The 11,828-nt window shown below is 36.6% G+C and overlaps 1 protein-coding gene across 1 annotated transcript; it reads right to left on the minus strand.

Moving 5' to 3' along the window:
* Positions 1-764: 764 nt before the first annotated feature.
* Positions 765-9,506, minus strand: CLEC14A (C-type lectin domain containing 14A). The gene is made up of 3 exons (XM_087951850.1): positions 5,857-9,506; positions 2,054-2,259; positions 765-1,456 (listed from the first exon to the last, which is right to left on the minus strand). The coding sequence occupies exon 1, from the start codon at positions 8,124-8,126 to the stop codon at positions 6,801-6,803; it is 1,326 nt and encodes a 441-aa protein (XP_087807976.1). The 5' UTR covers positions 8,127-9,506; the 3' UTR covers positions 765-1,456; positions 2,054-2,259; positions 5,857-6,800.
* Positions 9,507-11,828: the final 2,322 nt, after the last annotated feature.

Here is an 11,828-nt window from a genome sequence, read left to right on the forward strand (position 1 = left end):
TACAGGTAGTCCCCGACTTACAACATTTTACTTAGTGACTGTTCAAGGTTACAACAGCACTGGAATAAGTGACTTATGACCGTTTTTCACACCTATGAAAAACGGTCATAAGTCAGCATTCCTATGACCATGTGATTTAGATCAGGATGCTTGACACCTGACTCATACTTATGACGGCTGCAGTGTCCTGGGATATAATCCCCTTCTGCAACCTTCTGACAAGCAAAGTCAATGGGGAAACCAGATTCACTTAACAACCGTGTTACCAATTTAACAACTGCAGTGATTCACTTAACAAATATGGCAAGAGAAGTCATAAAATGGGGCAAATCTCACTTAACAAATTTCTCACTTAGGAACAGAATTGTTGGGCTTGATTATGGTTGTAAGCTGAGAACTATCTGTATATCTTTTAAAAATATTTGAATTATTAGCTAGCATTTTTAAGCTAAGGTACGTCATGTTTCTTGACACTGTAAGCATTATAATAAATAAATGTTTGTTTGTTTATTTAATTGAATAGTCATAAGACCTTATCAAGAACATGACGTAAATATATAACAAGACAAAATACAGATAAGTTAGATATATAAGAGTACAGTAATAAAAACATATGTGGAAAACCAGGGAGTCAGAAATCAGATAATAGATCAACCTTGCAAGATACACCAATTTGTTCAATATATTGTGTTCTTAGGACTGCTGCCTTGATTATAAACTTAGCAGTCATATGTATTTATTATAAATAAAATACCTAGTACAAATTTTGATTTCTTCTGCCAATATTTAATGAAGGAAATTAAGAAATAAACAACTTCACATATCTTCTTGCTTTCTTTACATATTAAAAGCATTTTTATCATCAGCTATCCAACATTCTGCATATTTAATCATCTTACATAAATTAGCAAGTTTGAGTATATCTCTGCTATATTAGTTATTAAAAAACATTAATGATTCCTATGAAAGCTGCATACCTACAAAAAGTTAACTGCAGTCTTACTATAATTTCAACAAAAAATAGTAACAGAAAAAAATTGAGTAACCCCCATTTTTTAAATACGATTTCACATACCTCTCCTATGCAATTGCATATTACTACATCATTTTAAAATAATTGTCTCTTCATTTAATATATAAAGAATTTTGCACACAATATAATTCTAAATATAGACATATATCAAAATGTAAAAATCTTCTAAGAATGTGCCTGGAGCTCATAGAATTCTTTACTTTTAGATTTTAATATAAATCTGAAAGAGATGACTGAATTGATAAAGATTAGTTTCATCAAAATTACAGTCATTTGTTTGGTAATCTTTTTTTTCCTCCAGGAAAAAAATTAAGAGCAGAATCCATATGCAAACTGTTTCTACTGCATTTGTGCTGTGTATTCAAATCTGTTCCAAAGGATCTTCCAACTTCTTAGAGCAGAGTATGAGGGTCCATGAAGGAGCTGGAGAGAGAAACAGAACCAGTGGAAGTTTAGTTGCAGACAAAGACATTCAGCTAGTTGTACAGCTATTATGCTATATTAAAGGTGGAAGAAATTCTGAAGTAATTTATCCTGGTCTGATTTGTTTACATATTAAAAATCTGGCATTTTGAGAAGGGCGTGTGGACTTTCTACATCTATCTATCTCTTTATCTATATCTATCTATATCTATCTATCTATCTATCTATCTATCTATCTATCTATCTATCTATCTATCTATCTATCTATCTTCTATCATTGTGTGTCTGTCTGTCTATCTAATTTATCTTCTATCACCTTCCTCCGTCTTCTAGCCCAATGCTTGGGAGAAGAACCAGGTCTTCACAGCCCACCAGAAGGCGAAACAGGGAGGAATTCCCCTGATCTCCAGTGAGAGGCTGTTTGGAAGGACTGCGGCGGCCATCAAGAAGGTATGGCTCTAAGATCCATCAGGTGGTAAGTTTAAGGGAGGGAACCTGAAGTGCATTCATTCTAGCTAACCTAGGATGGGCAGATACCCCCAGGGAAAGGAAGTCCTGCAAGCAACATGTAGGATTTTACAGATGATAACACAGTACCTTGCACCTGGAAAGAAACTGGAAGTCACTGCAGATCACATAGGAGTGGAGTTACTCAGATGAACAGTGGGGCATCCAAAAGGTACAAGTGCTGCTGCATTCTGGATTAGCTGCAGTTTCCAGGTGTCTTCAAGGACAATCCCTTACTACAGGTAGTCCTCAATTTACATCAGTTCATTTAGTGACCATTCAAAGATACAACGGCACTGAAAAAAATGAAATGACCATTTTCCACTCTTATGACTATTGTAGCATCCCCATGGTCATGTGATCAAAATTCAGGAGCTTGGCAACTGATTCATATTTATGAAGGTTGCAGTATCCCGAGGAGATTCACCACACTGAGTTTACTGTTGTATAAAGTTATTTTTATACTGTCTGTCAGCAGTCATTGTCAGGGAGAGAGCGAAACATGCAAGGCGTCTGGAGCAGAATTGTGATGGAAGCTCTGCCTCATCTAAGCTTACATAGGATGTCATGGGATTTACACAAAGGGTGGGCTCAGTTTGCCATTTTCTCTCTCTCTCTCTCTCTCTCTCTCTCTCTCACACACACACACACACACACACACACACACACACACACCTCCCTGGATGCTGCTGTTACTTATGTATCTGTATGTTGCAATTCTTCTAATGCTAGTAGTGAAGTGGCTTAATAGTTCAGAAGAAGCTGAATATTTTTCTTTCTGGGTGATCTTTTTGGGGAAAGGAGGTAGAAATCCCATGTTGGAGGGATCTTGCATTTCTTAGAGCCAAATAAAGTTTCTATGTAAAAAAAAATCCTACAGGGATTTGGTTATGTTTGTGGCATACTGACTAAAAAATCAAAACTTACAAAGTTTACATAAGCAAGGAATGATGCATGTTGTATGGATACAAGACTGTAATGTAATCTACACTTTTGCTATGTTACTAAAAAGTGTTATATGAAAAACTTGATTGTTCAAAGCCATGATGGACAGTGGAAAGCAGTATCTATGGCTCCAATTATTGCTTATTTAATAAGTATATGGACAAATGTATAAGGAATGCATTTAAATAATGTAAGGAGTATGTTGCTTGAAGAAGGCAGGTGTGCATTTTATATGTTGATCATACCACATTGTTGGTTGAGAATCCAAATAATTACCAGTGAATATAAATGAACAGTTCATAAATGTATCTGTGCAATAAGAGCCTTTGCTTATTCAATTAAAAAAATGAACATTTTTCCTCACTTTCTAGCCATTATATGGACTGGAAATAATTATACTGATTTTGCTGAAAAATCATTTTAGTTTAGATTAGGGTTTCATGATGCATATCTAGGCACTTTTATATAAAATTAAGCAGAAAATTATAGCTCTACATCTAGGTATTTCCTCCCATTCCATGATTTCTAATATCTGATACATCTCTATCCTAATATGAGTGCACAAGATTTGCACCTGCCCTTCCCACATGGGTCTGAATATTATGAATGAAAAATGATAGCTGTATCAGTAACAATTCTTGGTTTTTATAATGCTTAGTTCTAAATTTATTAGGTGTGTATGTAAATACAGTTCAACCAAGGTTAATATATATTGGGTTAGATAGGCTTAAGGCACAAATTTGCATGGGAGTAAAGTAGGTTGCATAAAATTAGTATGTTCATACATACATCCAATATTCTATTACCTCTCAGTGTAAGAAACGTAAAAAGCACAGGAAAAAAAGAAAAAAGAAATAATAAAATAAAATAAATAAAGGTTAAGAAAAAGTCTGTTAAGAAAAGAAAATATAGCCAAACCTGGTTTATACTAATACCATGTATTATATCTCCAAACCACTCTTACTTCCATACACATGTATTAACCACTTTATAGATTGCCTTTTGTTCTCTAAACTTCTCACTTTTTGTTGAACCTCATCTTTAGCTTCAACATAATCTGTTATTACCTATATTTTCCCTTTTAGCCCACTTACTCACTCTTCATTTATTTGCTTTGCAGTTTGATCATCATCCTTTCCTTCTACCTAACAAGCCATCTTCACAAACTTCTTTCATACATTCATACTTTTGTGTACAATCCACATTCATCCATTATCCCCACTCTTATTTAACCATACACTTCTTAAATAATCCATTTTAACTACATTCAACTTTCTTTTATGCTTGCCAAATATAGTAAGATTCAATTTCCATACAATGTATTTTTCAACCTTAGTAGCTTTAAGAATTCCTGTAGGCCAGCTGGGATAGGAGTTCAAATATCTTAAGAGTTGCCAAGATTGAGAAATATTTATGTACTAAAATGTTTAGTACACATTCTTATTCACAGCCATTATCCATTCCTTCATTAAACATTTTTCTTTGTACCAAACATATTATCCACTATCTCTACTATCATTTGCATGTCTTCTCTCCATTTTTTGTACATAGTGTACAGAGATATACCAATTCATTTACTTCACATTTATGTTTAACTTGCCATCAATCTTTCCATCTTCCTTGTCAAACACAATTATCTTGGGCTTTGTTATCTTAATTTTCAGGTCCATAGTCCTTGACATATCAGACAATACATCTAACATTCATTGCAAAAGCATTCAGGTTTTCAGCCAAGCATTCAACATTGTTTGCACACAAGAGTACACAATTATTCACACACCCAGCCAACAACTAATATCATGACAAGTATTCCTTATACATTTACCTCTAAGTATAACCACCATAACAACCTTGTCTTACTCTCTGTTCCATGTTGAATTATTAAGATGCCTTTATTATAATGCATGTTTTACTTCCAAAATTATGTCTCATTTAGCATCCATCAGCAGCTTTAATTCCTTATTCATGCAAAATATTTCTGAATTCCGCTGTATTCATTTTATCATATACTTTCTCAAAATCAACAAACATGCACTAAACTTTCTAATGCTAAGACATTTGTCAAAAACACATTTACTAATTTGTCTATATAGTCTTTATTTTCATAATTACTCTCTTTCCCTTTGTATAATGAAACAATTAGCATTTTCTAGTTGTCAGGCAAGACAGAATCTTCACACACCACACTGGATAAGTGACACAATAGTTCCACAAAGCAAAATGCATCCATATTTTAAGTTTTCTCCAGTTAGCAGTATATTGCTTAAGAATGTTGAAAACTATTCCTGGGTCAAAACTGCAAGTATAGTTCAATCTTGGTCACTAAAGTGAATAGGCTCATTGGCACTTAGCATTTTATTTACTGTGGAAAATCAAAACAGTAGAAAATCCCAGTATTCCCAGTAGAAAATCTTTAACATTTGTTTTTCCCCTGCCCTTCTGATCTATTCCAGCATATTCCAAAAGAAAGCATTCATATCCTACAGGTATATTTCTGCACAAAATATATCTGATATCCACTTTCAGATTTATAAAGACCTGTCCTATGATAATCTGATTATAATGTCTTATATTCAATTCATGGTAATTTGGATTACTGGGCTACCAATCTTTTCTGAATAAAATTAGTTGTTTCCAATTAAAGCTCTTTATATGACATTTTTGAATACTAACTTTAAAATGTTATCTGGTTGAAATGCTCAATTTTAGGTGTTCTTAATAAAAGCAGAAGAGAGTTTGACCTTTCTACTTCTCCATTTGAAATAAAACTACTAAAAGATGATCAACATTTCCTTTAAATAGTGCCTCTCTGTTCCTAACCTTACTGGGTTTATTTTCAAACTGACCTCTCCATGATACTTACAATGAAGGAGTAAAGCACCAAATTCCCATGCATTCATTTGTTGGTGTTCCATTTATAATAATAAATTTATAAATGTATATCCTACCTTTTCCTTGAATCTCCTGAATTTTCCAAAGTGTCTCACATTAAATTTATCAGTAAAAAGTTAGCCATGTAAAATGCAGGACTATATGATATTCATACAATGAAAATCAGTGATGAATGCAGTATCACATCAGTCAACTCACAGATAAAATATTTATTAAGAACTGGAAAAATGAAAAGGTCTTTTTCCATTTTGGAAAAAGAATCCAAAGTACAACCCAAGAAATGAGTCTCCATGGGAATAAGTTAGATGCCAAGGAACTCTTCCTGGTTATTAACTGAGTAAACCACTTACAAAGAGTGACTTCTTACAACTATAATCGGTTCTACTAGCTTGTTCTTCTCTCCCTATAGACAATATGGCAGTGACAGCAGAGCCTGCACATCCAGTTCAAATTCTTGCAAGATACAGCAAGAGTAGATATAATTAGCATTGACTCCTTGAACTTTTCTCCAGGCAACACAACACTGTTCACACAGCTTGATCTCAGCTGCAGTACTAAGGAAGGGGGAGGAGAGAAACTATACAATGAGGTAAGTGGTGGCCTTCACACAGCACAGTCACTTACAGCAGTCCATTTTTCAACAATCTAGCTGGATCACTGCAAGAAATATGCACTGTCGTTTCTCATCGTTTTATCTCTTCTATTTTAGGGAATAATCTAGATGGTGGGGAGGAGAGATTTCTGATCAATGTTGCCAAGGGCATCTAGAAGAAAAAAACCGTTCTAATTCATCAAATGGTGTCAAAAAACACACACAACTGCCTTCAAACAAAAAACATAACTTCCATGTCTACATATGTAACCCGTACAACATTTGCTACCATTTATTATATTCAAAAGAATATCTCCTTTTCGTCCCCCACTGGATTTCTTCTCCAAATATTCTAATATTGTCTTTCCAGCCTCCTTATGGTTGTCTCAGTTCGGCTGGCTTAAAATCTTACTGAGAAGCTATGGTCTCTGCTTTGCTGGGTCCCAGGGAACGTTCAGAGTTGGTGCGGGTGGCAGAGGCTTCTGGATCGCCTTCTACAACCACAGCACCATCTTTTGTAGGCTGGGAACTCTTGGAAGAGCAGTTCTTGAAGCAGGTCTGGAAGACCTGGAACGAGGCCATGACCATAATCGAAAGAGCCACCACCGCCACCGTGATCAGGATGAAGATATAGTTGAAGGCATTTGCAGAAGCCTGAGTGGGAAACGGTTCCAGAAACGATGCATTTTGACCAGGTCCGCTGGTGCTGTTGGCAGGGAAAGTTCCCGTAGCTCTCGTAGTAGATACGCTGGGTTGCGCCGTCGTCACGCCGACGCAACTCTTTTCGTCGGCCGCCAAGCGGGATCTCCAAGAGCATAAACAACGGAACGCGCCTAGGCCACTAAAGCAGTCCTTGAATTGCGCACAGTCTCCGCTGCTCGGGCTCCAGTAGCCGCTGGGACAGGAGCACAGGTCTTGCTCGGTGCCTTCCCAATGGAAGCCGCTGGGCGACAGGCGGCAAGTAAAACGTGCCTCTCGCCCGGGGCACCTTATAGTAAGATTGGTCCCCGGAGGGCTGAATTCTATGTCCGGGCTTTGAAGCTGAAAAGGCAGCCTGTAGTAGACCATTCCGCGGGCGCCAGAAGCCGAGGGGAGGGCGGGGCACGTGCCCGCATAGCTGTATTTACAGATATAACCCGGGCTTGCCTTGAAGCAGTCGTGGTCCTTCAGGCCCCACGGATGGAGGTGCGGTTGGGCCAAACTGACTTGCAACCCGGCGCACCTCTGCTTCGTGCAGGATTTGTTCGGTTCTCTGAGCCACTTGGGCGGCGTGGCGGCGGTCCCGTTGGCCCCGGGCTCCTCAAGCCCCGGGGAAACCCAGGAGAACCCCCTGAGCGGCAGGTCTTCAAGGGTGCACCGCTGGACTTTCTTCACCAGGCCCAACCAAAACAAAGAGCCGCCCGTCTCGTTGGCGAGTCCTTTCAGCAGAGAGAGGATGACTCCGACTTCGGTGCGGCTGCTGGCCGTGCTCAGAGCTCCCCCGTGCTGGGCGCAGGTTTTCTGAGCCTGGTAAAACTTCATGCTGCCTAGGTGGACGCTGTAGCAGGCCCCGGATGCGTGGCACCAAGTGCGGTCGCTCTGGGGGAACTCGGCAGAGCCCCAGAGCCCCGAGAAAGGTGGCAAGAGGGCGAGCGAGGCAAAGATCAGCCCTCGCATCTTGGCTCTTGGAGCGGAAACCTGGATTGAAGGAATGCAGCGTGGAGGGAACTCCTTTAACTTACAGTTCACAACCATATCTGGGCTCCCAGAGCTTTCCCTTCTAATGGCAGGAAGGAAATGTGTCAGAAGTTGGACCTTAACCTTCACATCCTTGGTTAATTGAAGGGCCTCTTTTCCAGCCCAGGGAAAGTCTGATAAGATCAGCCTCGAGAGGCTTTTCTTTCTTCTCTTGGCAGGGGCTGGAAAAATGGTGTATTAAAAAGAGATTGAAAAGAAAAACTGGTAAAGTACAATATTCTTTGGCTAAACTCTTGATACTCTTAATACTCTTGAATTATTTCATCCATCCATATTAATAAAGATAATCAGCTGCCTAAACAAATCTCTGTAGCTTTAAATACAGGTAGTCCTCAATTTATAACAGTTGGTTTAGTGGCTGTTCAAAGTTCAACGGCACTGAAAAAAGTGACTTATGACCAGTTTTTACACTTCTGACCATAGTAGCATCCCCATGGTCATATGATCAAAATTTAGACGCTTGGCAGTTGACTTATGACAGTGGAAGAGTCCCAGGGTCATGTGATCTCCTTTTGTGACCTTCTGACAAGCAAAGTCAGTAGGGAAGTCAGATTCACTTAACAACAGTTTGACCAATTTAACAACTATCGTGATTCACTTAACTGTGGGAAGAAGGAGGCAAACTTACTTAACAAATGTTTCACTTAGAAACAGAATTTTTGGACCCAATTGTGGCCATAAATCAAGAATTATTTGACCTTTGCCTGTTCCAGACAAGGCTAGTTGATCTCCCACATCCCATAATACAGTAATTCTTCCAGTTTTGTTTTGTCTAGGTATATGTCAGTTGTCCGTTTTGTTAAACTTATAAGAGCAGTGTCAAGTCATTTATAATGTTGGAATCAGAAGTCTGGATTAGGATTAATTATATGTGAAGCCATTGGATGGTTTTAATTAATTCTGAGAAAGGAAAAGCATATTTCTGTGTCTTGAGGGAAGGATCTGGATAATATATAAAGCCCAAAGTCACTGATTAAGGTCATTCTCCCATTAGAGGCTTGTAACATTTTCATTGCTGTAATTTTGTCTGTGTCAATTTTGTCTTGAAGTCACAACTGGGGAAATAATGTAAAATTAGCACCATTAAAAAACACTACTACAATTGAGTCTGATACACTTCAAAACTGATGTAGTTTTCAGATTTGTTTTTACAAATATTTAGAAACTGTGAAGATCTTATATCAGCCACTGAGTATAAGTAGTCCTTATTTAGCAACTGGCTTGTTTAATGGCTGTTTGCAGTTACAACAGTGATGAAAAAATAACTTTGCAACCAATCCTCACATTTACAAACTTCACAGGTGCGTAAAACAAAGAAAAGCTGAAGCAAGATCATAAGCACAGTTGTGATTTCACTTAGCTGCTTCTTTGCTTAATGACTTAGTTGCTGGTCCCAATTATGGTTGCTAAATAACGACAACCGATATGTGACTAGAACGTCAGTATGTCATTCTCTTGCAGCTGCCATATTCTATAGCAGTTTTGATCAACTTTAGCTAGATGTGTGGATTTCAACATCCAGAATTCCCCATACAAATACTTGTATTGCCTTTATGCTATACGCCAGCTTTTTTTGCCTAAAAATGAATATGGAAATAAATACATTTATGCAATGCTTAAGTTTGTTTTTGCTGCAACAGATATTATAGACATTCCTCCAGTAACTAGGTCTTGATAGTTCAGCTTTTAAAAAAATGGCTACTGAATAAAATTCTTAAATATTTTTTTAAAACTGTATCTCAGAAGTTGAATGTTCTACAAATTAATTAAGATTTTTACTAATTAAGAATTAATCAGTATTAAGTATTAATTTATAATCCTATCCTTCCCTACCTTGTCCCAGTTTGGTGTTTGTCTTGAAAGTAAAAAAAAAATGTTGGGAAATCTATTTATTTCTTACAGCTCTGTATCCTGTTAATTCCCACAGCCATACTGCCTGATATAATATGCCAGATTTATCCATTTTGTAATGCTGTGCCCAAAATGGAAGCAGGTCTTTAATTTTAAGCCCCAGTATTAACACAAAGTGAATTAATGTCACTGTAATTCATCAGCCTGACTTCCTTGAAATTAGTGGTAATAGTTACAGTTGTGCTGCTCCTAGTGGAATCAGCGTTTTATTAAGTGATTGAAATCTTGAGCTTCTACACATAATGTGGAAAGTTTCAGATCCCATACAAATTAGGACCAATCTAGAGTGCTAGAACTGATGCCTCATATATTATGAAAATACTTTTCTTCTTGGTAATGTGTCATCAAATCTGCTAAATAGATTTCCAAGACCAAATCATTGTATAATAATAAATAATAAATAATAATAATAAATAATAATAATAATAATAATAATAAATAATAAATAATAAATAATAATAATAATAATAATAATAATAATAATAATAATAATAATAATAATAATAATAATAATAATAATAATAATAATAATAATATAATTCATTGCAATTACCTTGCTGAAATAAATCCGGCTCAATATAGTGCAGCATTTTTAGTTTAAAAATGTTCTTTTATGCATTCATAGGTTCTATTTAGCCTTGACTTACATAGAAATATAAAAGTTCCATTTAATTTTTGTAGCAAATAAATCTATGCTACTTAAATTTGTCAGTTCATTTTTAACGTTAACCCAGCAAGCATTTTGTATTTATGTTTTGTAAAAAAAAAATGCACCTGTAGACCTTGCTCACACACTGCATTAAATGATAGTTTATTTATCCATGGTTTACTGAATCAGCTTCAATTGGCTGTATTATGTAACACTGAACTGTATACCATGCTTTACAAGCTGTAGCAGTTAGGTTCATGCTGTTCACTAAGCAAAAATCAATCAAACCCATACTTTGTTGTGATTTGTGAATCTAGCCATTGTATTGTAAAATAAGAGAGCCACTTTTCCATACTATTTACAATTTTATACACCCCCCTAATGTTCTCTTTAGATACTTGTTTTATTAACTGAACATCCAATTACTCTTTGTGAGAAAGTGTACCAATATTTTGTTAGATACAAGGATATAAGTACTTGTGAAGTTCTGATTTTCATAGCCAAGATCACATTTTTCTTCAAGACATGTTACCTTTTCTCAGCCTGTTGTAATACTTTCCCACTAGGGAAATATAGTTTTCCCTTCAGTTGTGACTGATAATTAGAATGCAATTGTTTCTGTATCATGCATGTATTTTGGTAGTGAAAAGGTGAAAACACTTTCCTGCCAATATTAATTTTATTTTTGTGTTATTTGTTTTGGAGTTTTATTTGTTTGGGGGAAATTGAAGTCTCCCTGCTACACCATACAGATATAGGAGTTTTCACAAAATTCAATGAAAAAGAAAGAAACGTAGTATAGCAGCAGCAATCTATATATATATATGCCAACTACCACTCACTCATCACGAAATCTCCAGAACGGTAAAGTCTACAAACTTGAAATTTGGCATGTATGTTCCTCTTGGCTTCTAGGTGCTTTCTAAGAAAGGATTTTTTGAAATGACCATCAGATCATTCGTATTTCTTATACAGTAATTAACACACTCTGATGCTAAGGAGTTCTACTCCCCCTTCCCACCTGAAAAGAACTCTGTTCCAACTGCCAGTTGTCTCACATTCCATTACCTCAGTTCAAACTGACAAATGTTCCACTCCTTGACTCAGGAGTGGTCTGGGGCTCCTTACAGTACTAAACA

Source organism: Notechis scutatus, chromosome 1, assembly GCF_049901735.1.
Source record: "Notechis scutatus isolate UNSWTSFEM ecotype Mainland chromosome 1, rNotScu1.2, whole genome shotgun sequence".
In the NCBI taxonomy this organism is placed as follows: Eukaryota; Metazoa; Chordata; class Lepidosauria; order Squamata; family Elapidae; genus Notechis; species Notechis scutatus.